This window comes from Heliconius melpomene, chromosome 10 (assembly GCF_056956725.1).
Source record: "Heliconius melpomene rosina isolate 202511_hmr_F chromosome 10, ASM5695672v1, whole genome shotgun sequence".
NCBI lineage: Eukaryota > Metazoa > Arthropoda > Insecta > Lepidoptera > Nymphalidae > Heliconius > Heliconius melpomene.
In genome coordinates, this window is record NC_140398.1 from 17,682,605 (window position 1) to 17,708,416 (window position 25,812).

The 25,812-nt window shown below is 32.2% G+C and overlaps 4 protein-coding genes across 4 annotated transcripts; 3 read left to right on the forward strand and 1 right to left on the reverse strand.

The window, feature by feature from the left end:
- Nucleotides 1–705: 705 nt before the first annotated feature.
- LOC146536032 (lysosomal Pro-X carboxypeptidase) lies at nucleotides 706–6,156 on the forward strand. The gene is made up of 8 exons (XM_085192089.1): nucleotides 706–1,106; nucleotides 2,051–2,139; nucleotides 2,641–2,798; nucleotides 3,830–4,031; nucleotides 4,191–4,428; nucleotides 5,088–5,201; nucleotides 5,569–5,785; nucleotides 5,919–6,156. Exons 1-8 carry the CDS (start codon nucleotides 909–911, stop codon nucleotides 6,086–6,088), a joined length of 1,386 nt encoding a protein of 461 aa, XP_085048215.1. The 5' UTR covers nucleotides 706–908; the 3' UTR covers nucleotides 6,089–6,156.
- Nucleotides 6,157–6,510: 354 nt separating this feature from the next.
- On the forward strand, nucleotides 6,511–14,735 carry Atac2 (Ada2a-containing complex component 2). The gene is made up of 13 exons (XM_085192088.1): nucleotides 6,511–6,840; nucleotides 7,051–7,188; nucleotides 7,585–7,733; nucleotides 8,248–8,343; nucleotides 8,603–8,756; nucleotides 9,081–9,210; nucleotides 9,498–9,898; nucleotides 10,458–10,545; nucleotides 10,940–11,130; nucleotides 11,763–11,881; nucleotides 12,198–12,379; nucleotides 12,669–12,749; nucleotides 14,623–14,735. The coding sequence occupies exons 1-13, from the start codon at nucleotides 6,617–6,619 to the stop codon at nucleotides 14,713–14,715; spliced, it is 2,046 nt and encodes a 681-aa protein (XP_085048214.1). The 5' UTR covers nucleotides 6,511–6,616; the 3' UTR covers nucleotides 14,716–14,735.
- Nucleotides 12,925–14,624, reverse strand: Ada2a (Transcriptional adapter 2A). Its single transcript, XM_085192090.1, has one exon. The coding sequence runs from the start codon at nucleotides 14,608–14,610 to the stop codon at nucleotides 13,327–13,329; it is 1,284 nt and encodes a 427-aa protein (XP_085048216.1). The 5' UTR covers nucleotides 14,611–14,624; the 3' UTR covers nucleotides 12,925–13,326.
- A 1,900-nt stretch (nucleotides 14,736–16,635) lies between the features above and the next one.
- Nucleotides 16,636–18,983, forward strand: LOC146536035 (dnaJ protein homolog 1). Its single transcript, XM_085192093.1, has 3 exons — nucleotides 16,636–16,772; nucleotides 16,950–17,788; nucleotides 17,993–18,983. The coding sequence occupies exons 2-3, from the start codon at nucleotides 16,964–16,966 to the stop codon at nucleotides 18,224–18,226; spliced, it is 1,059 nt and encodes a 352-aa protein (XP_085048219.1). The 5' UTR covers nucleotides 16,636–16,772; nucleotides 16,950–16,963; the 3' UTR covers nucleotides 18,227–18,983.
- Nucleotides 18,984–25,812: the final 6,829 nt, after the last annotated feature.

Here is a 25,812-nt window from a genome sequence, read left to right on the forward strand (position 1 = left end):
AAAAAAAAATTAAGCTAAAACAACGAGAACGAATAACAATGTTGAAAGATTCTTACAGGTGAATGAATTTATTTCTATCTATAGGGGATAGGTAGTGTTATAAAGCTAAAGTATTTGTTGGGTTCAACGCATTTATCTTAGGAACTACTAGTTTGAATTGAAGAATCAAAAAAAAAATAATGTTGCATAGTTTATTTATTGAGGAAGGTTATATGCTAAATTACATCACGTTGATTGTTTCGACGTAACCCACAGTGGGTTACTACTTACTGTCATAGAACACGTCGCATCTATATAAGTGCATTTCAACATGCGGACGAAGATGCAGAATACGTAGTGTATAATAAAATTATATTATTCCAAAGGAATTGGGGCACACTCTACTGACCTGATAGAACATTGTTAATGAATGTAAGACTTATATGGAGTACTTGTGTATATTTATAACGTAACTGTTTTCTCGCTCTAATAAGACATAATGCAGCGATGAGTTCCATGCAATGTCTCTAAAGTCTAGACTGAGCTGAGGTTTTCTCTGCCTCAAGCAATTTATAAAAGTTAAACGACCTCCTTACGCAATTAATATGAGTATAAGAAAAAAAAATTGTAATGGCGTTATCAATCCAATAATCTGTGACACTTCACTTATGTACACAACGGTCGGCGAGTCGTGAGTGACGTGACCGCTCTGAAGTTTGCACCAGATGGCAGCGCAGATTTTGTTTTAGGATATTCCTTATTTTCTTCCCGATTGAATAATACGCAAAAGTTAAAAAAATCACACTTCACGGTAGCCACGACTCGTCGACCCTACTGTAAGTGCGAGTGGCAGTTACCGCTACGTCAGTACTCTGACGCTTATAACTTATTATCAAATGAAACATTGAAGAGGACACACGCGTTTAAACATGTTAAAAATATTATTTATTGTAACATCTATATTATATTTAGTGAAATCTGAATATAAGTATGAAACGAAATGGTTTAAAGTGCCGCTGGACCACTTCGGCTTCCAAAGGAACGAGACTTTCCAAATCCGGTATCTGGAGAACAATGACTACTGGGACCGGGAGCGCGGCCCGATATTCTTCTACACAGGAAACGAGGTACGTTTGTATGCATTTTTAAAATATAGCATTTATCATATTAAAAATGTACCTATAGATATTTTTAAATATCTTTGTTAAGAAAAGATTAATTACATACTGTCTATTCTTTTTTAGAGAACACCCTCTTTTAGGTATTTTTCGGGTTACCTTTCGGTTATTAAGAAATTAATAATTCTTAAATACGTGAAAATTATTGTTGTTATGATTGTAGGATAACGTTTTAGCGTGAACAAACGAACAGACAAACAGATTTAATTTTGTAAATTATTGTTTTCAGTTAAAGAAAGCCCCAATAATATTTTTTCTTGTGTTCTTCCTCGTACTGAATTGAATGTAATACGTTTGTTTTTAATGTTAATTTAAAATTTATTTCGCACATTGAAAGCTACGTTATCAGCAATTATATTAATTATTATTATTAGGTATATTATTAAAAAAGGATACATATAAGTACATATGTATAATATTGAATAAATAATTTAACTCGAGATCTCGAATACTTGTCAATAGAAATGTTTGTTTATTCGCAAAATGAGACTTGATAATAAGCACATACTTTAATGTGTGACATTCACACACAAGGTTATTTTATGTGTTACTATAATAGTTAAGTCACAATTACCATTATTATTCATATTCAGTCAAATAAAACGCGGCTAAATCTAGATGATATGATGAGATTCATGTTATTGTGGACAAGAACAAATATTTTACATGCTTTGTTACTTTTTGACAGGAAGTAGTAAATGTAGTGAGCTATCTCTATGTTTTCAGCTTCACGCTGTAACCCGCACACAGCGGGGTAGGCAGAGGGAACCTAGTGTTAAAACACTCCGTGCCCCGTATTTGTTTGCCCCTCCGTGTTTCGAATTCTGGAGGCATTGTGTGTTGAGTGGCAGAACTTTCTTTCTTTTTTTAATACATATTTTTTTTATTTCTAGGGTCAAATAGAGGCGTTTGCGAAACACACGGGCTTCATGTGGGACATAGTCGCTGACTACCGCGCTAAATTAGTTTTTGCGGAGCACAGGTGGACGACGCTTAGTTTAATAACCTACATATAAACATATTGTTGAAATAATAATTTGCGAATTATTTTTTTAAGTATATGACGCCATCGTGACCCAGTATATTGTTGCTGGTTTTAAATTCTCATCATTTGTTCGATATACGTCCGTTTATAGAAATTCAGAAATATTAAAAATATTTTTATCTATCTCGATCATTGAAAATTTGCAAAAAATGGAGAAAAGTTCCCTCTACTTTCTTTTTACGTGCATACCATCAATCATGCCAATATGTTTTAAAACATTTTTATTACTCTTAGGGTCGCTCTAAAGAAAACATATAAACTTATATTGAATTACGTTGTTGTACGTCTGTTTATCTGTCTGTCCATCCAGCAGGCCCATTTTTATCAAGATCGCATGTGAAGATATAAAATAACACAAAATTAGTATTGAACCCACTATAGGCGAGTCCGACTCGCGCTTAACCGTTTTTTTTATAAGAGAATATTGATAATTCACAGATATTATGGTAAATCGATGCCATTCGGTAACAAGTCAATGGACAACGAACATATCGGTTACCTGACGTCTGCGCAAGCGCTGGCCGATTACGCAGATCTCGTCAATCACTTACAAGGGGACGCTCTCCGACCGAAATATCCGGTTATCGCTTTTGGAGGTATGTATGTAAAAAACCTGGCACAGGGGCACGGTAGCAGTGGGTACTGTTACCGCGACAGGGTGTAGGTTCGATTTGGGAATCGAGGAAAGGAAATATTTAATATTTGCATTTTCTTTGATTTGGTATCGAGTGCAAAGTGCGATGTTGAGTTCCGCCACTCGGAGTTTTTCGGTTTTTTTCGGAAAGTGGAAAACGGAGTATCTTAACAATATGTGGAAATATTGGAAATATTAAAATCAGCTTCACGCTGTATCCCGCACACAAATTGGTAGGCAGAGGGAACCTAGTATTGAGACACTCCGTACCCACTTTCTGCCGAATTCGGGAGGCATTGCATGTTGAGTGGTGAACTCAACGCCGGATTTCAAATCAACACCAGAGCGAAGAAATGGAAATATAAATTTAAGTAAATATTTTATCTCCTCGAGTGGGATTCGAACTTACAACCAGTCGATTTTACAATCACACTAAGTGTCCCTGCGCCACGACTGGTCCCAAAAAACAATCACGAAATATCACAAAACTCAGCTATAAGTGAAGAATAAAAACGGTAGTTGATAATTATTTGTAATTTGATATTACTATTCCTCATAAGAATAATTAAAATCCAATTACATATACAAGTTTCACTGCGTTACGCCCTTTCAATTGACTGTCTATTATTCATATTTAAGTGAAATCATTTATTTATTTTATATGCTGTTTTCAGAATAAAGTTCTTTTACTTTATTTTTAAATGTGTTATATATTAATAACTATATAGAAGTACCGAAAAAGAATAAACATTTTATTTTGACATAAATAACAGTTTTTAATAAATGAGAAAATTACTATTAATTATACAAACATACAAATTTCTAATGTGTCAGGATTGTACAAATGCATGTAGCATATTTTTACTTGCATATCTATTGTATAAAGCGGAAATGAAATTGATGGCCTATTATTGAGACACGCTAGATATACTCGTATAATAAAAAAATCTATCTCTTCATTATAATAAAATCAAATTTATATCAATGTTCCAGGCTCTTACGGTGGTATGTTAGCAGCATATTTTCGTATGAAATACCCTCATTTAGTGACTGGCGCTATCGCGGCGTCGGCTCCGATACACATGTACCCTGGCATGGTGCCCTGCGAAGTGTATGACAGGATAGTGACCTCCAGTTTCAATATTGCTAGCAAGACGTGTGTGCAGAATATCAAGAGTTCTTGGAGTGTTTTGAGGTAAAGATAACAATAATTAATTACCTATGCGACTAGACCTCTCATAACTTATAATGACGAATTATCATTTAGATTCCACAGTACTTCCCTGAGAATACAAAAAAAAGGCGTAACAATAATCATATAAATTATAAAAATTATTATTTTATTTATTTATAGAAATTTCGTCAAGAATCAAAACAATAGTGCTTGGTTACAAAATAATTGGAAACTCTGTGATCCTATCAAGTCCACAGATGTGGATACTTTAGTGGGGTTCTTGCAAAGTATGTACGAGACGCTGGCCATGGTGAACTATCCTTTCGCCACGGACTTCCTCGTGCCCTTACCTGCCAACCCTGTTAGAGTTGTATGTGAATACTTAAACGAGCCTTTGAAAGACCTGAAATTATTCGAGGTGTGTATGGTTTATGATAGGTACTCGTACATTATAGAGATGAAAATTTTACATTTTTAAATATAATATAAGATATATAAAATATATTTAAAAAAATACAATACCAATGGCGAGACAGGCCATCGGTGGCCAGGGCTTCAATTTATAAAAAATATTAAGGTATCTACCTAATTGTACGGTGCAAACATAAATAAACATAAATAACCTACATTGAACAATTATACCTTTCAGCATATTGTAGGTATATCATTCATATTTCATACTTACGAGTATATACTATAACTTTACTGTATTATTTAATTAGTCGTTTTTTCAATAAATAACACATTTAAATTACTAGTGTATGAGTTACAGTCAATGCCGTGATACTTTTTTTCATCTTCGCGCTTTACATAGAGCTAAAAAATAGCAATAGAAAGTTAATTTCAGCATCATTATATTACCTATATATTTAGATATTTATTTTATATATCATTATATTGCTTTTTTTAAAACAAAATATGTCTGTACGGATTATATATAACATGTCATGTGAATATTTTTTTTATTTTACGCTGTATCTCGCATCTACGACACTTTGTTGTTGTGTAAACACTCTGTTTGGTTCTATTACCAAAGATTAATTATGATTATAATATAAACAAGTCTAATATTTTCAGGGTATAGGGAAAGTTGTACAAACATACGGCAATTTTGACGGCAAAGCTAAATGTATTGATTACAAGATGGGCGATAACTACGGCAACCTCGACGCCGCTGGTTGGGATTATCAGGTAGATAAAGAGCTTTTTTTAAAAAAATCTATTACTTGAACGTCACCTAATACTTAGGTCTTTAATTGATATCTTAAAAATTATGGTTTCTATGTCATAAAAGCGAGAAGTTATTTTTTTGATCTATTCTCCCCGCGTTATGTTAGGTACCTATAGATTAGGGCTTAGGCCATGCTCACCCTCAGAAATTTAAGTAACAAAAAAAATCCCTGAAAAAATAAAAAAAAACAACATCTACGTAAACGTAAGTATCTGTTCAAAGGTAAATTCTACCCCCCAAGAAAATATCTCTAGATCTCTATACGCTAATGCGTATAAACTACTACTCACTATTTTAAAAAACTAAAATAATATTTTTATCAACTAGGCCTGTACGGAAATGGTAATGCCGATGTGCTCCACTGGCGAACAAGACATGTTCGAGCCCAGTCCATGGAATTTTACTAAATACGCTGAATCTTGCCATAAGAAGTACAACGTGTATCCGATACCGCAAGGCGCTAGAGTGGAATACGGTGGAGATAGGTTACGAGCAGCTTCTAACATTGTATTTAGCAACGGTCTTCTTGATCCATGGGCTGGAGGTAAGTTCTTATTCAAATCTTTTTATGTAATGCTAAGGTCTATTTTCTCCCATACTCTATAGTTAAAGTGTCATTAGATATTTACATATTTTATTGTAATCATATTTTACTAATATAAATCGTTGTTTTCCAGGTGGTATTCTCAATAGCATAAGCAACTCAGTAACTGCAGTTGTAATAATCGATGCTGCTCATCACCTCGACTTGATGGCGGCGAGTAACTATGACCCAACATCCGTAAGAATGGCCAGGACTATCCACAGACAAAATATAGATAAATGGCTTAGAGAATTTAGAGAATAAAGTTTGGATAGGCATCAGTTTTGAGACTGTGATAAAATAATTATTAAATAAAACTGTATTTTTATATATTAAATCGTTTTATTTTTACCTAACTCAACTCTTAAAATTAATATTAAGTCTAAGGGGAGGTTGCTAGATAATAAAATAAAGTTGAATCGTAACATAGATCAAATTCTAGACGCTTCTATTTATGTATCAGTTAGAGTTTTAGCTCCTGTATCAATTTTTTAAATTTTTTAAAATAAAGTAATTAAAGATGTAATGTTATAAATAATTACATACAAATGCAAACACATGGCTATCCGTATCTTAGATTATTTCTATGAATCTTCTTTTCACTTTCAGTGTTTAATAGTGGCCTCTTAAAAAATATTGTAAATTAATAAAATCTAGCAAGTAGCAACACAATTTGTTTTGCCATTGACATTGACATTAGCGTGTAGGTTATATTGAATGTCAAAGAACAAAATCAAAACAAACAATTTAATATTAAAATATTGATATAAATAAATTTAAACCTTTTATAAAATGAGTATTAAAATGCCATTAACATGTATATATTGTAATGAATTAGAGAATAAGCAAGACCGTGCGGGCCTAGTTTGCGATACATGTACAAATTTTGTACACCTAACTTGCTTGAAGAGGCCCGGGACTCCGGGGGACTTTGCATGCGATATATTCTTTGATTTCACTTGCTCTGAATGTTCTCCATCTACAGAAGAAATGTTTAGACGTAATAAATTTCCTTGGTAGGTTAGCAGTATAAAGTGACGTATATTTTTTATTTATTTACAGACTGTTCTACTTATTTTTATTTCCTCTGGTAAGATAAAACGCTATGTTGAATTCCACCACTCAACACGATATGTCTCGAAATTAGATAGAAAGAGAAGAATGAATTGTCTTAATACAGCATCAGGCTAAATAAAACGAAAAATATTTATCTTTTCGCTTTTCAGGGTGAATTGCTTATTATTAACATTAAATCACTTAAGTACCCACATGCAAGGTATCAGCAACAATGGTTTCTTCCACTACAAAATGCACATTTGCTCTTTCGTTGACAGATTTTGGACACAGCTTTTTGGAAATACCTTGTAAGTGTAAATTCTTTGTTACTTAAACATCAATTTTTACTTCTCAAGATTACAAAAAAAAATTTAAAACAAACTGAATTTATAGGCTATAAATAATATAAATTATATTTTCAATTATCAATAATATAAAATGTTGAGACTGTAAATGCAACATAATGTGGGTTGAATTCCAAAAGGGAGAATGAATTGTTTTAAGTTCCTCGCTATGATAATAAGACAATGCACACCATTCTGCCACTCAAATAACATCAATAGAATTTATATAAATTCCATGGTTTTTAATCCACTGTAAGAAAAATATTTCTAATAGTAAAAAAATATATATTTTATCATTGTGTTATAATTTGTACATATGTATATTTTTTTATATGTTTTCTAAAATATTTTTTTTTCTAGCAAACAGAAAAAGAATTGGGTAGGTACTATAGCAGGAGCATTATCTGTGTACAACAATTTATTTTTTCAATCTGGTTCCGGTGTGTTGAAAGAGACAGGATGGTGGAAGCTGCTTCATAATTTCTCACCTGCAGTTGCTGCACATATTTGTAAATATAATTATAGTTGGTTATGTTACTTTTTTGAGATGTTATATTGAGGCCAGTCATTGTGCAGGGGCACAAACATGTGACTGTAAACATGTCAGGTTTTGGGTTTCATTCCCATCTGAGGAAAATATTTAATATTTTCGTTTTTTCATTCTGGCAACAAGGTAAAGCGCTGTGTTGAGTTCAACCACACACACACACACACATCTCCTAGATTGTTACATCTAAAAATGTATTTAAAAAAGAACTACATCTGCATATTTTATTATTACAGCAATTTTAACTTTTACTATGAAGTCTATATTATATTCAAAAACATTATTATTAATTCTCAATCGCTTTAATGACAATTAATGATTTTATAACAAGAGCATTATATTAACTTAAAAATCTTTTATTATAAAAGTTACATAACTTGTGGGTACCTTAATAATTCATAGCTTGCAAGCATCAAAACCATATATAACAGTCCATTACAGAGAATTCATAATATTGTTTCTTATTAATTTTTCAGTACAAGAATTATCTCAAGACAAAATGTCACAAAAATCTAGACGCAATTTGTTGTTATTTGATCAAACTTTATTTAAAGGAATTGTCACTAGAATGGGTAATATATATTTTTAAATATCAATCAATTACTTAATCCTAAGTAATTTTCTTATGCTTAAAATTATATGCATACAATTTCTGAGTTGAGCATATTTAATTAAAAACCCCAACCACAATATGAAACTGTATTATCATTTCGTAGTTTTTTCGATAAACATGATACAGGTAGTTCAGTTGTTTTCATTATTATAAAAGTGTAAACTGCATATTTTTAAAGTGTTATTCCACACTGTAACATAATGTTATGATTATTACAGGTTACAAAGATTATTTAAATAATAATCCTGATATGGCTATCGAACCTTCCCACAGTGGAGATGAAAATCCAAGTAAAAAGAGACGTTTGGACACCGACGAACTGAGTAGAGCTTCTACGTCGTCTGTTAGTGAACCTTTTGATCCTGACATTAAGTAAGAAAATAATATTAAAGCGGAAAAAAATCCCACATATAGTAGAGTAGATCTAGTGAATTAATTAGAAGTAACTTGTTTTTCAAAATTACGTAATTTAATTAACAATTCCGCCAAATATATATACGAGTATATATTTGTGTAGCACTTTTACCGATCTAAACGCCGAACGAACCTAACGCCGTATTTTGCATCGGCACCAGAGCGAAAATATAAATTTAAATAAATATATAATTTCCTCGATTGGGGATCGAACCCACAACCAGTCACATTTTGTATCTCTGTGCCACATCTGGTTTAAATAATTTATTTTTTTATTTTCAGGCAGTATATGGACGACAGTTTTGAAAGGGAATTGACAAATAGTCTAGCATATGTGACTCCGAAAGACAATTTTTCTGATGTCGAGAGTATTTTCAAAGGATTTACATTCACACAAAATAATGTGACACCGGTGTGTTTTATAATAATTATCTTTTTTTTAATAATTCGATTATATTATTTTTTTTGCAAATAGTACTGCAATAATCAGTAACTATCCAATTTTAAAGACATTGCGAAACATTGCTGGAGTGGTGAAATTCAACGCCGTACTTTTTCTTGCTCTGATAGCAATAAAATAAAAATAATTCATTCTTCCGAGTAGGCATAGAACCCAATACTGTACCCATACACAATCTGACATTGTTCAACTCCGTTAACCCCATATATTTTTCTCTATTTGTTACAATTCTCTTTCAGAGCGACTCCTCAAGCCTACACTCAAAACTACATTACGATTCAGACTCACTAAGTTCACACAACCACACAGAATTCCAATCTGACGACGAAAAACCTAAAGAACCAAAGAAAACCGATACTAAAATCAAAAAAGAAGAGAAACCAGTGGTTATAACCCACTCACTGTTTTCATCACTACCAAATTCCACTAATATGCCTTGGATTGAAGAAATCAGTCAGGAAAATACAAATTTAGTACAAATGACGGAATATGAGGAGGTGCAATTACTAAAAAACATTGAAAATTTAATACCTAAAGTTAAAGATGGCGAGAAAAAGGCCGAATTGTGTCAAATGAAAGCAAAACTGTCTTTGAGAAGGTTGAAAAGGCACCGTCACTTGCCTATGTTTGATTTGGATAAGTATGTATTGTATTTTTTAGCTTTTGTTGGTCTACTCTGCAGAGGGAATGTGGAAATGTAGTGTGGAAAGGCAGTCCCTTCCCATTAATACACATTTGTTCCCCATTTTCTACCGAATTCTGGTATTACTGCGTGTTCAGTGGCGGAACTCAAGTTATTTTTGTAAGAAAGAAATTTTGTTATTGGTTAGTCTCTTTACTTCGGATTTAAAAAAATAATGACATTAATTATCTAATGTGGTATAATATATTCGTTTTATTTATTTATTTTTGCATCACGCTGTATACTACAATAAGGTAGGTTAAGAGAAGTCTAACGACACTGTTAAAATCTATTACGTACTTATCCCTTATTTTCGAACATCACCTGTTGAATGACAGAACTCAACTCGCGCTCGCTTTTACTAAGACGGACATGGAAATAGATTATCAATTCGAATGAAAATCAAGTCTTAATCTTAGTATAAAAATCTGAACATTTCTTTTTAAGTAACATAGAATCCACTTATATTGTGTTAACAATATTTTTTTAAGTACATATTCTTTTTTATTTGTTACAGAACCGTCCAAATATTAGGAGGCTATGTGACTGAAGATCCTCGAGTCGTAATGAACAATGAACGTATCTTAGACAGATTCCAACGATCTGTAAGTTGTTTTATCACGACTCGCTTATTTACTAATCTGGATTTCTTTGGAAAGTTACTAAAAAACTATATTAAGTAAGATCATTTATGACGCAGGGACACAAAGGTGCGATTGTAAACGCGGCAGATTGTAGGATCGATTGATGTAGGTAATAAAGTATTTAATATTTTCATTACCTCGCTTTGGTAACGAGGCAAAGCTCGGCGTTAGGTCACGCTAATCGACACGCAATGTCTGCAGAATCCGGCGGAAAACGGGGCTCTGAAATATTTTAATAAATATCTTAACACTGGGTTCCCAGGTTACTATTTCTTAACAGTGCCTTAACATTAGGTTACAGGTTATCGTTGCGTTTACAATGAACCACTACTCAAAATTATATATTTTTTTCTAGTATCTGATAGAGAATCTATGCGGAACAATATCAAGTAGTAATTTTGGTACTCTCTTATTGCCCCTTATCGAACCCACTACCTTCAGGTCGGGGTATTCTGGTAATATACTGAAACCGTTTATAAGAAGAGATACCACGTCAATGCCAACTTGGTTGAAAGTGACTGAGGAATTGTTTTTGAAGACTAATCGGTGAGTTGGTACATTTTTTTAATAATTTTTCGTAAATTTAATTTGATCTATTTGTCGCAAAATTAGCGGAAAGAAAACTTATTTCAAAAATGTTTCCCAAATGAACCACATGCACCTGTGTATGGGAAGATAATGAGAATCAAACGCACAAACAATGCGTATACCTTCGTATCAATGTATTCATAAGTTTTAATAACTATTGTACACCAATGTATTATTACTAATTAACATATATATATGTTATAGGCTTATATATATATGTATATATATTAAATAAATAAAATATCCAATTCATTTTAAGTTGAGGCCGTCGTTGGGCAGGGGCACAAGAGTGTTGCGTTGTGGCGTTGTGTGACTGAAACGCGATGGTTATGGGTTCGATTCCCACTCGAGGGAATGAATTATTATTTATTAATATTTTCATTTCTTCGCTCTGGTACCAAGGCTAAGAGTCCGGCGAGAGAGAAATTTCGCAAACTCAACACAACGCATCATGGAAAGTGGAGAATGGAGGGTCTCAACACTGTTCCCTCTGCCTACCCTACTGTGATACGGCATGAAGCTGATTTATTTATTTTTTTATATTAACTTTAGGCACTAATAATAATATAACTACATATTATTTTTTTTAGACATACAAAAAATTATAAAGCACCGCCTCGAGCTACCATAGATTATTCCTACGTCCGTCCTCAGCATATACCAGCTATTAATAATTTATGTGCACAATTCTTTTGGCCCGGGATTGATTGTAAGTTACCATTTATAGTATGCTCAATGAGTCGTGGTCCTGAAGGAAGGATTCCTGAACTTTTGCGCGTTGATCAGTCGAGAACTAAATAATCGAAAGCGATAATCACAGATAATGCTAAAGACTTAATTATAAAAAGTAAATTTAAGAATCTATAATGACTTCCGCCTTTTCGAGACATTGCGTGTTGAGGAGCGCCGCACTCGTATGGAGTCTCTTAACATTACCTTCCCAGGTTCCCTCTGCCTACCCTGATATGCGCAGGATACAGCGTCAAGCTGCTTATTTTTTATAATATTTTTTGATTAAATTGCAGTGTCTGAAGCTCTCGAATATCCTGAATTTAGTTGTGTAGTGACATATAAGAAATTAGTTATAGGCTTTGCCTTTCTAGTACCTGATGTAGGTTATAATGAAGCCTACATATCGTTCATACTAACAAGGCCCGAATGGAGGAATGCTAAAATAGCATCTTTCATGCTATATCATTTATTACAGGTTAGTAAAATATAGAAAAATATATTCTACTTTCATTTGAAAATGCTTAAATCGTCCAAATTCAGATAATGCATGGCATATATTCACCAAGTCTTATTGGCATGTCTTATAGGCATCCCAATAAGACTTGTGTTAAAATATTCTTTTTCAAAATCAATGGTATTTTTTGTACCAGTGTGGGGAAAACAAAATTGATTACTCCAAATAGGAATTAAATATTTACAGACAAACACTGTCATGTAGTGTCACATTTTTTATGAGGATATTAATATTAAATATTGTTTTGCAGACATGTACAGACCAAGATGTAACCCTACATGTGTCTCCAACTAACCCTGCTATATTTTTATACCAAAAATTTGGTTTTAAAGTAAGTGTTGCTACCTGTTGTATTTATTTTTTTCACAAACATACCAATTAAAGCTATTTTTTAACTTCACGTTATATCCCGCACATAGCATTTTCGAGACATTGCGTTTTAAGTGGCATAATCTAACGCTGAGCCTTTTCTTTTCACTGAACCCAAATAATTTATTCCTCCTAAGTGGGAATTGAACTTATTTACTTATTTATTTATTTACATGGATCTCTCAACTGTCGTACACATTGGTTTACATTACATACATTCTGAAGATATACTTATACTATTATGTACAACTGATTATAGGAGAACACATCATTCATCATCAATAATAACAAAAATATTAAATTAAAGGTTACTTAATATTATATAATAGTTAAAATTAGTTACAATTAATATTATTAAATATTTTCTTAAGAAAACTGAGAGCCCGTCACAAGCGATGTCTAACATTGCATCTTCTTTTAAATACTCCTTAAAAGAACGAGAGATGTGATTAATTGAACTTACAATCATCACATTTACATCCTTAATTTTTTTTAAAAGATTAATGCAAAAAAAAACAAAATATGTGCACATATTTATTTTAAGGCTTCGATACGAAACCTTCCGCCAAGAGATAATCATATATCTTCCTTGTCTTGTTTACGTCAATTTTGACAATTCTCCGTGCATCCAAAAGTCTTAAGGAACCCAATTTATTGTTTTCTGTTATCAATAAATTTTTAATCTCCGTATAATTTCTGGGTATCAACCGTATATTAGAACACAAAATTCTTTCACCATCTGTTAAAAGATGGTATCCTGGCAAATCAACAATATCTAAGGGCACAGATTGTTTCCTCAACCTTTTGCCTGTAACTCCAAAATAAAACTTATTATTCTTAACTGGTGATTGACTATCAAACTTTTTCATCATGACAGAAGTGGTGTATCGTTGTTCCTTAACAACTAACTCATTTTCCTTCCTCAACTGCATATATAAACTTGCAGAATATAATGTTTTGATACCATTTCTACGATATTCACATAATCTAACTAGCTTACTCATTAATTCATCTTCTAAATGCAAAGATTCTATGCATGCATCAAATTGCATTCCAGTCATAAATTGCATAAATGTTAACAATCTTTCTGACTTGGATCTTGATAGAGTGACATCAAACCTATTGAGCCAGGATATCAGTTTGTTGATCATAATTAGACCATGATTCTGTATAATTTTGTATCTCCGTCGCCTTTCTTTTAATCTAGTGTTAAGCGCATTAACTAAGCTTATCTTTAAAGCATCCATACATTCGTCATCATCTTCATCAGAGTAGGTATCTTCAATATTGAATATGCTCTCGGCATTGTGATCATAGCTTACTTCAAACTCAGACCTGTACGCATTATACCCAGCTAGCAACTGATCTGACTGATTATTTCTTGGCGGGTTAAAGCTTAACTCATTACTATACAAATAAGGTGTCAAAAGCTTAGGAAATAATGATTGATCAGTTTCAGGAATTAACTTCAATTCTTCATATTGAACTTTTTCTATATAATACTTTTTGTAATGCTCCTGACATTCTAATTTAGTACGAGTATGGACTTGCTTAGAAATTTCTTCCCAGTTGCCATAACCGTATATGGAAAGAGCTGACAGAAGTTTACACTCTTCTTTGGCTGACCAATTACAATTCTCGAATAACGGAAAATCATTTCTTCTAACAGAGTATTTGTGGTCATTTTTGTGTTCATCCCTTTCACTGCCCGATGCAAAACACGAACAGCACAAGTTAAAATTACATTCACAACACTCAATAAAGGGCTCGTGAGCTACATCTGCACATATGTCACAATTAACTTGTAATATATCGTTTGCCATATTTGTTCACAGGTGGAAGAGTTAATTCAAGACTTTTACGAGAAATATTTCGATATCGATCACAAAGGTTGTCGACACGCACTGTTCCTTCGATTGGTTCGATAAATAAACTTTTTTCACACAAAGTACAAACGTCTTTCACTCATCTCCTAGCCAATTTCCTTTGATATAAAGTGTGGTATTATTATCGCTATTTATACACCATATTTATAAATAAATCGAGTGAATTTGGTATTATAACTATTTACATTTTGCCGTAAATCACGTCTGTCAGTCGATACTCGGTGTTGTCAAATAATTGTCATCTGTTGCGAAACTGTCAAATGTGACATGTGCGTATGTAATATGGTCATTGATTTAAATGCATAATAATTACCGGTCAATTTCCTTCGTGTGTTTTCCATACAACGTGACATTGGCGAAATGAATTGTGCTCAACTGGCACGCTCGAAACGCCATATTTCGAGAAATCAATCAATCAATGCATAATAATCAAGTGAAATGTCTTTTATGCATACAATAATATGTAAAAATAGTGTTTTATTTTTCGTTCACAGGCTAGAATTGTTATTTTATTTCAATATTTTTATATAGTATTTTAGATTTTTGAACTGGAAGCTACTAATTTAATTTGTCGAAAATTAGGCGAAGAGTGGAGAATGAAGACTCGACTTAACACTCAGTTTCCTCTGCCTACCCCCCTATGCGGGATATATTAAGAATTAAATTACATTAGTTCAATTAATAAAGAGCCTGGAAGAAGAAACAAGTAGTAGGTATCAGTATGGTCTACAAGTAGAGGGCTATACAGAAGCTAGCCGTTGAGCCTGCAGATGGCAAAGATTACTTTTGATTATATTATTTTATTAAATGTTGCAACTTACTAATGTGCTAAACTGGTAATATTATTTCTTTGTAACTACATAATTTATTAATTCCTTTTACGAATGTTTTATTAAATATAAGTACCTAATTAATCAATTATAATCATTTAATTGTATTCACGTTTGCTCTGATTAATTGTTGAAAGAAGACTAATTGAATTTGTTAAAAGGAGCAGAGGCCGTCGTGGCTCAGTGGCACGGCGTCTGACTAAACGGTTGCGAGTTCGATACCAATTCGGAGGAATGTGTGAATGAAAAAATTTTATTTGTTTATATTTTTCTCGCTCTGGTAACGGCGCGGTATTCAACACGCATTATCTCGAAAATTTGGTTTTAAGTGGACAACGGTTGTTCTAACACTCTGCCTAGTCTGCTATAAGTGGGATACAACGTAAATTGCTTTAAATAAAAAAAAACACTTAATTATAATATTATCTTCTAGAATCTAAAACAATTGCACTTACACGTGAGTCGCTACATCATGAGTGACCCACATAATATTTATCACTCACGTGTCTTTTGATAGTGAACTTAAAATCGATTTGGATTTGGTTTAGAAACAATATGTATATTTAGGTAGATTTATTTTATTAAATATAACTTAATAATATAAAATTTAAAATATACCTAACTAAATAAATCCACGTATTGTTATTAGAATTTTAATTTGTTAATTGGTTATAGGGAAATATTTTTTTTTTATCAATATAATAATACAATACGCATTTGTATGGTAAAGCCGACCATTTGTTTCCTTAATCCTTACCATCCCTTTCTTCGTCAGAGATGGACGTCACTTCAAACATGACCGTTTTTATTTACAATTTTCGGATATATCAATAATTTAAAGAAAAATAACATTGGTTAATATTTTAAAATAAAATTTTGTGATTGGGTAAAACTATTACATTCACCTCTCATTGGTTAAAACATACACAAACAAAGCATCATATTTATTTCTTCACCAAAGAAAACAGACTCTTTTCAATCGCGACGTCAAGTCTGCCCTCTTAGTTTCGTCGTAATTGAACAGCTCAATTTATACTTATCTCTTTTCTACGCGTGTCGTTGAGTATTGTTTGTTATATTTTGTCTCTCTCGCACATGGAGTGAAGGCCCCAGAATGTTCTAGATGTTTTAATGTATATATTTTGCCGCGACGGCAGCGCTACGTTTCATTCATTTGTGAACTAGATAGTGTGAACTTGTGAGTTGTGTTGTGTGTGAATATTAGAATTAACACCTAGATATTAGAGGATTTCATTAAAAATTGTAATTGTAAGTGTTTTTATAAGTAATCTATCTATATTGTGTCTAAATTTTATAAAAAAATATCCCGTTCAAGTTACGTAAATTGGTAAAGAAAGAACTTCTGGAAGCCGTGTGGGAGCGGAGCATCAGTCTGCGTCTCCTAAAATGGATTCGGATCTAATAAATTCTGTTTCTTTGTTACAGGATAAATCATCAACATGGGAAAGGATTATTACAAGATTTTGGGTATAGCGAAAGGCGCTACCGATGACGAAATCAAAAAGGCGTACCGTAAATTAGCCCTGAAATACCATCCGGATAAAAATAAATCCGCTGGTGCTGAAGAAAGGTTCAAGGAAGTTGCGGAAGCTTACGAAGTATTGTCAGATAAGAAGAAACGGGAGATCTATGATGCCCACGGCGAAGAAGGCTTGAAAGGTGGAATGGGAAGCCACAATGGTCCAGGCGCTGGACAATCATTCTCTTACACCTTCCACGGAGACCCTAGAGCTACCTTCGCTCAGTTCTTCGGTTCAGCGAGTCCTTTCCAAGGCTTTTTCGATTTGAACGGAACCCCTGGCAACACGTTCTTTGACCGCGACATGGACGTCGATATGGATCCTTTCAGCAACATAATGGGCATGGGTACTGCAAGACCTGGTGGGCCTGGTGGAGCGTTTAGGAGTCACAGCTTCAACTTCCACGGATCACCCAACCGGAAGGATAAGACGCAAGATCCGCCTATAGAACATGATTTATATGTCTCACTCGAAGACATTGCGCGTGGTTGTGTCAAGAAAATGAAGATTTCACGGAGAGTAATGCAGCCAGATGGCGGATCGAAGAAGGAGGATAAAGTGCTAACTATCCATGTCAAACCTGGATGGAAGGCTGGCACTAAGATCACTTTCCAGAAGGAAGGTGACCAGGGTCGAAATAAAATACCGGCAGACATCGTCTTCATAATCAGGGACAAGCCAAACCCATTATTCAAGAGAGAAGGCAGTGACATCAGATATACAGCCAAAATTTCACTAAAACAGGTAAGCATTTAATATTAAGAATTACTTAATTAAATTAAACATTGTATATGTGACTCTAAGTTATTTACTAGCAATGAATTGATGAGTCATAATAAGTACTTAAGTACTTTTAAACTGAATTTGTTCCAACCACTCTAGAACTATCTTAAGTTATTTTAATTTGATGCACAACAGTCTAAAACTAACATAAAACTTTGTTTACAGGCTCTATGTGGGACAATTATTGAAGTGCCAACTATGACTGGAGAAAAATTAACTGTAAACCTTCAGGGTGAAGTGGTGAAACCTTACACGGTTAAGAGGTTCCCAGGATATGGTCTCCCCTTTCCAAAAGAACCAACTCGGAAAGGGGATTTACTTGTTGCCTTTGACATCAAATTCCCAGATAGATTAAGTTCAGGTGTCAAAGAAATATTAATGGACACTCTACCTAATTAATCTTAACTGGAAATCTCATTTAACAGAGTTCTAGACCTCCAGGTTTGCTGCTCAAGGGTTAAAGTGGGACATTCCCTTCACTCTTATTGGAATTCCATAACTGAAAACTGGGATATCAAAAATAATAAACAATTTGTATCGGAATCCAATGTAAAGTTTTAGATAATTTTGGATATGGGCCTAATTCAGACAGGTTATGATAGGTTTTTGATTAGTGCTTAATGTGGAAAAATCTTGTTACTATATAGAGATAAACAACAAACATCACAAACTTCAGCTGAATTCAGCAGATCTGAATCTATTATCTGTAACCAAAATTATTCAAAACTGCTACCTTTATCCACATTGGTATCAAGCCATAACATCTCGTAATTTGTTGATAAAGTTTCAACTTGTTAGCTAAAATATGTTAAGCTTTAAATTTAATTTAATCAGCGTTAAGTTACTTGAAGTGAACTGGTTTACTCGGAGAACCTCAGTGTCGTGGATAGGAATAATTTATTTATTGATTTGTCCATAGTGCATGAGAGGCTTCCATACGTTTTAGCATGGGAGCCTAGTATGACTGAATATATTTAATTTCGTAAGGTGTAAATAATGTGTAAATATAGCAGTGATTGTAAGTTGTAGGTTGCGGTTTGTTTCCCCAAAATAAAAATAAGTGCTCTGTAACTTAGATTAGTACATGTATGAACATTTCACCCATAATTAATTAAAAAATATAATTACTGTTAATGCAATAAACAATTTGACTATTCATTTGTTTTTTTTTATGCATGGCCAAGGTCGTACTGCAGGTTCAATGGGTCACACGATAATCGTTATATGATATAGTTTAGACTTGTCCAATAAATAATAAATGGATTACCTGTACAAAAAAACAATTCTTTTCAGTTCCTGAGATTCAACAGAACAGCTTCAGCAACACTTCAGCTTTAATATTAATGTAGATTTAATAAATAAGTACAAGTTCAAACATTTTTTTTTATTTTATTATGGTTCATGACACCACAGACATTTTGTCTTGTTTACCTTATTGTTTTGTTTTCTGATCAATATTATTGATTATTTTATCTTTATTATACACAATTAATCCTTATCATATTAAAATTTTATCCTTGCATTATTACTTTCTACTACTAGGAAAGTTCTCTTGAAAGTTTATTTTAAAATGATCTCCATATAAAAATAGCTAAGTAGTATATAAATAGTTGTCTATTTCAAACGTCCAGAAGCTTGGGGCAAATGATGCTGAAATAGATTCTAACGGGTCTTTTATATTATGTACGTTTTCCTAATATATTTACGTTTTTTTTTGGATTTTTCCTATAGAAGTTATTTTATTATCTATTTTGCTGTTGTATCCCGAAAATAGCAAGGTAAACAGAGATATTCTAGTGTTAAAATACTTCTTTTCCCGCCCAAATTACTAGACAGTGAGTATTGAGTGGCGGAAATGAAAACAATTCTTTCACCCGAATGGAAATCGAACCCGTCGCGTCTGGCTGGAAAATAAGTATTTAAAATTTTCAATTTTTATATATAAAATTACCTACATAAATATTTTGTTGGGAAAACGCCTGCAGTAGTTCTGGGTTCGTATTCCATCTGCGAAATATTTATAAGCCTTTTCTCGATCTATTTATATAATGTCTATGAATTACCTATAAAAACTTATAAGTCTATACCTTCTTTATAAACAAAAACAATCATAAATTTTCAGTTCTTTCTTCATATCAAAAAACTAAATTGACAGACAAGTCGCATCAGTTAACCTTAAAACTGGTCGGGTGTATAAACAGCTGTATGGGAACACGGTCGCGTCATCGCTGGCACGGGAGCGGACCTTGGAGGTAATTCGCCCATACAACTAGCGATGTTCTAATATTACATATGTAAGTCGAATAAAATTTATGTAAATTAAGAAGAAATTGCCAATTTAAGGCCTTTGTGTTGGCAGTAGGATGGTTGAAGTTTCGATCCTCATTCGGAGAAATGAATTATTTTTTGGCTTTAGCGCTTAGAAAACAAATTTATTACAGAGTCTCCACTCGGGCGGTGTACCCGTAAAAGGATGTACTCACGATGGAAAAAGGTAAATGTAGAGAAAAAGAAAGAATATTAATAGAACATGATCAATTTTTTCCTTAACGGTACTTGAACCTCTGGCTCTAGGATTCAGTCCAACCGTTTTAGCTATTAAACCATACTTTCTTAAATTGTTACGTTCGAATTCTTATACGATGTTTATACCTTTAGCACCTCTTTATGGATATTTCCCAAATATCCGATCCAAAGATTATTGCTAGGAATGTTGAGTTGACTGGGGAAAATTCTATTTATTAAATATAACGCTATAAAAAAGCTACACAGATTTTATAATTACTCTACAAAGAAAATGTTTAAATAATAAATTCAAAATAAGAGAAATTAATAAAACACTAGCAATATCTGCAAAAATATAAAAAATATTGTAACCTGCATTTTCTTAACATATTCGTGTACTTAGTGGACGTACAGAATAGTTAGGCGTCACTAGTAAAAATATCCGCGGCGCCGACGCCCCCGCGCTGCTCCACCGATGTTCCTTTCTCATATCTCATAATAATGTTAAATAATAATAAATGAATTATATATAATGATACAGCGGCAAAGCGCGCGACGATTGTAAGTTCGATTTCCACTTGTGGGAATGAATTGTTTTCATATCGTCGCACTTGTAGCCAAAGCAAATTCCACGAAATTCTGCGGTAAGTGGGAAACGGAGAGTAATACTAGGTTCCCTCTGCCTGCTCTGCTATGCGGGAATAATTCAACAATTTTGAAAGTTGAACAACAAAATTGAAGTACGCTCCAGACCGAATAGTAAATGTCGGTTTTTGAACTGATGCCGTTCATGTCAAGATGACACAGTAGAGTCTGAATCAACGCGCGGTCGTTGTTACAAATACCTTTAATAAGTATGCAAGTTAATATTTCCTCAATCCTATTAGAGGAAGCACGACTTTATTTAAATAACGGATATTAGAAAATGGAGTAATTTATCAGTATCGTATCTCTATTTTCGACTTACCTATTTCATTAAATGCGGAAGGAACGTAAATATATATTATGTATATAAATGATATTCGCAGATTATAAGAGTAAGGCCGTCGTGGCGCTGAGCACAGCGAAATCGAACCCACAGCTGTTAGAGGAACAGTTGTGGGTTCGATTTCCACTCAAAGTAGTTAATTATATTCATTTCTTTGCTTTGGTAACAAGACAAATCGCAGCGTTGAACTTCGTCAATCAACACGCTATTTGGCTGTGCGTCGAGAACGGAGTGTCTCTTTCGGTTCTCTCCGTACGCCCTTACGTATGAAAGATACAGGACAAACTTAATAAAATAATAATTATTAGTAGTTTGCATTATATGTATATCTAATGCAATTCCGTAGTTTATCTATGTGAATTAAAAATGTAAATTTCATGATTGCTCTCCAATCGGTTGCAATTGCCAAACGTCACATAAAGATTAATAACCAGACAATGTTATTCTAGAAGAATCTATAATTGCATAACATACTGTAACTTGGCGTATGCGACCCTCTTGTAGATTAAATCGTAACAAAATAAGCACGTACGTTGCAGGTGCATACATTTTTGCACAGCGTCTGATTGTAAACGTGACAGTTGTTGGTTTGATTCCCAATTAGGGGAATCAATTATTGTTATCTTCTTGCTCTATCTAATAATAAGACGCAATATTTAAAAAAAATGGAAGTTGATTCGTTCCCCAATCAATATTATGTGAAATAATAATTTTGAATTTATCTATCTCACTTTTAAATAATATTATTTATTGTTTTAATATTAATATCTTTAAAATAAATTATTAGCCCATATAAAATGCATATCCGCATAAGATTGATTGTTTTGAATACAACAAAAAAAATAAAAAAATCTTCTTGAAAATATCATTGTTTAAACGTGACTCATTAACCAGATATCGGTCGGCATTATCTTACTTCCTCTTACGAATAAAATTATTTTGCAAATTTATCATATTCTTTTTACATTCAATATTTACAATACAATATAAAAATACATATTATTTGTTTTACTTTAAGTAAAAGTAAATATTAAAATTCATTATGAAATACTTAACTAAATTCATATATTTATAACTTATAAAATAAAAAAATAAACTCTATAATAAGTATCTACTGTAGTCCCAAATATACATATAATAAAAAATAACAATTAATTATCTGTATGTATTACTTCCATTTAAATCGGATCGTTCATAGAACAGAGATCATTGACCGCGTCTTCATTGCTTAATTTCTATTTACTTCCAGAAGTTCCAGATGATTCTAACGTAAAAAATCGTATTATAATAATATAAGAAAAGTATATTTCCGTAATTTGTGGTTTATTGTGTGGTTTTTGTTTCAGGAAGAGAATTTATCTGTACAAATTTTAATTTTACAACCGGTAGGTGTGAGTCGAATATTTATAGAGCACGACAATATCCGTGTATTTTGTAGAGTATTGAAAGTATTTTATATAGGTACTTATATATAATTTATTTTTAAATTTATGTATTCTAGATAAAGTAATTACCTATAGAAAATATAAATTAAATATTAGATTTAGCTAATAATAATAAATGTGTTATGCGTATGCTAATATTATAATAATCTAATTTTGGACCTGGGAACCTAGTGCTAAGTTAGTCCCTTCCCATTATGACACTCCTATTCTCCTTTTTCTGCCAAATTCTGGAGGCATTGCTTATTGAACTTAACGTCGCAATTTATCTTTTTACCACAGCAAGGAAGTGAAAGTATTAAATATTTATTTTTTCGAGTGGGAATAGAACCCAGGTTGGCACGTGTCTCAAAGATTTTATTAAATATATTTGAAATAAGTAAATACTCACTATGAAATGAAAATTAACATGTCTATAGAGATATTTTAATTATTTCAATCCATTATTCATAAATATTTTAGCGACTCTACATTCGATTAGTCTTAAACAGGACGTTAACTTTTAATGAGGTCAGTCAGTAAGTACATGTGATGATGTGAATGTACTAATTACGATCCCCTTGTTTTTGTGTCTCTCTGCATTGAAATAACACTTAGTGTGCGCCCATAACCCAAACCCACCCAAACTACCTATATACTTATCTGTGACATTTACGTACCATTATTAATATGTAATTCTGTACATATTATGGCCTTTGTAACGTACTTCAATTTCTCTGTAATTCATTATCTTCTTTATAGTTATAATAAAAATCACTTTCTGTTCCGAAGTATATAAGTATCTATTTAATATTTATGTTTTCCTGGAAATGCGTGGGTAGTGACTGCTGAGTGACATTGCGATACTTTCACCTAATGCCAGGTGGGTTTTCTTAGTGTGTACTGTGTGAATTGTTGCGGGTTGAAATATTTAAATTACTTTTATTTCATCCTCTTTTGGTAGACATACGACGGCGTTAACTTCCGCCTCCCAACACAATGTCTAGAAAATATGCGTGCTCTCTCCCCGCCCTTTTATATAAGCGTGAAGCTCTTTTTTTAAATAAGTTAATATTATAATTACTTATATATTATTATAATTTATTTAGTCATATCACAGTTGGCAAGTACACAAGTAGAAGTGGTCGTGGGTATGATTCCACTTGGGGTAATGTTTATTTTAAAATCATTATCTTAATCTCTTTGAGTAAGGAGAATGAAGTTATCACTACATATAAATAAATACTTTATTATTATTTGTTAATGTATCGTACGTACGTATAAGTACATAAATAAAATAAAAAAAATAAGTATATTTCTTTATAGAAAATACAAAACTCATTTTGCAAGTCAATAGGGTGTGATTGAAGTAATTTATTAATTACTATTATTTATTATGTCATGTCGAGAAATTTATGCATTCATTATTAAGTATAAACATTATTATAAATACGGGTTACATAAATGAAATTAAATCGATTAGGTAATATTTTGATATTCAATTTACTTTGGTTAATATATACATAATAGATAATAGTAAATATTCATCTTGAAATTCCAATTTATTAGTTTATAAAATTACATGACGTATTTCCTGTGTAACATTCTTCCTGAGTCCTGAGTTCGATCGGGATAGGCAGTTCCCGCTTTTCACGGTTTATTCCACTTACTGTGACAATTCTTTTATTGAAACCATGGAATGCTTTTTTAAAATTGACAATAAATGGATAAATAATAAATTAAAGCCTCATTAATCAATTCTTTTTTTTGTCTCGTTTTTGGCAAATGAATCTCGCCATTTTACTTAAAATATTTAAAACTCGTTGTTCGTGTGCCTTTTTTCAAATACTTTATTAAAAGATATCTATCTGTATATAACTATCATCAATAAATTTCTAGAAAGTACTTTGAAGTCGGCACTACTAGAATGATTCGTATGACTCTTAAACCTACACATCAGTAGCAACCCCTCAACGCGACTGGCAAGATGAATCCATGGCATGCTAAGTAGTTTATTTTCTCCATAATCTATACTTAATCAAAATTATTTACATTTAATTAAATTATTTTGTGGAGAAGCCAGTAAAATCATTAACTACGTCAATCAATCACTCATCTGTCATCTGCATTTACATTTTAATTTATGATTTAATTTATATTCTTCAGTTATGAACATTGGACAATAATAACTTTTAATATGCTGTGCATATCGTGTTTACTCGGAATAAACTATAAAAGGAAATAAACGCCTCAAGTGTCATTTCTTAGAAAATACCATGCATTATGGTATTATGGGGTTTTTCTTTTAACTAGTTAGTTACGTTATCTTTCGTCTTTAGATTGAAAAAGTACTTTTTGTATAAGTGATTTGTATGAATGAGAATTATATAATATAGGTACCTATCTATAATAATATAGATGATACCTACTAGAATTTTAAAGAAAATAATTACACTTTTTTTTTTTATTAAATAAATCTTCAATCTCATAAATGCAATGCACTAACATAAATAATCTAATATATCTAAGAAAATATAAAAAAAAACAAAAACAATAAAATCACGGTAAAACATTAATAAAACAAATAATATAGCGTTATCGCGTTTAAGCGCGAAGCGCGAAGTTATTGTATATTATACAGATAATTCACTTGTACCGAACATTCCCGAAGTCTCTCGAATATTGCCGAATGTACTGGAAACCGCTTCGAGAACAACGGACCGGTATCTTTGGCATAGATAATATATATTGAAGGCTGTGCTGCCATATGTTTGAAGTTATTTACCTTTAAGTAACATTCTAATTTATATTTTTTATAGAAATCGTCGAAAAATATATTACATATTTTATTATATATTATTATTATTATATTATTTTAGTTCGAAATATAAATAATTAATATGTAAATGGTTATGTGGTCAGGGACATAATTAAATTGATTTACAATTTTTATATTCATTAAATAAGTAAATAGTATTTAGGTATATACAATTAGATTAAATATATATAATTTAAATAATTTATTTTCAATATTACTACTTAAAATTTACCAAAAAGATGGTAAATTCCTC

Coding starts and splice junctions, on each gene's coding strand:
- LOC146536035 (XM_085192093.1), top strand. CDS start 16,964: ATGGGAAAGGATTATTACAAGATTTTGGGTATAGCGAAAGGCGCTACC. Junction 17,789..17,992: donor CCAAAATTTCACTAAAACAG/GTAAGCATTTAA, acceptor CTTTGTTTACAG/GCTCTATGTGGGACAATTAT.
- LOC146536032 (XM_085192089.1), top strand. CDS start 909: ATGTTAAAAATATTATTTATTGTAACATCTATATTATATTTAGTGAAA. Junction 1,107..2,050: donor TCTTCTACACAGGAAACGAG/GTACGTTTGTAT, acceptor TTTTATTTCTAG/GGTCAAATAGAGGCGTTTGC. Junction 5,202..5,568: donor CCGCTGGTTGGGATTATCAG/GTAGATAAAGAG, acceptor TTTATCAACTAG/GCCTGTACGGAAATGGTAAT.
- Atac2 (XM_085192088.1), top strand. CDS start 6,617: ATGAGTATTAAAATGCCATTAACATGTATATATTGTAATGAATTAGAG. Junction 7,189..7,584: donor CAGCTTTTTGGAAATACCTT/GTAAGTGTAAAT, acceptor TTTTTTTTCTAG/CAAACAGAAAAAGAATTGGG. Junction 7,734..8,247: donor TGCAGTTGCTGCACATATTT/GTAAATATAATT, acceptor TTAATTTTTCAG/TACAAGAATTATCTCAAGAC.
- Ada2a (XM_085192090.1), bottom strand. CDS start 14,610: ATGGCAAACGATATATTACAAGTTAATTGTGACATATGTGCAGATGTA.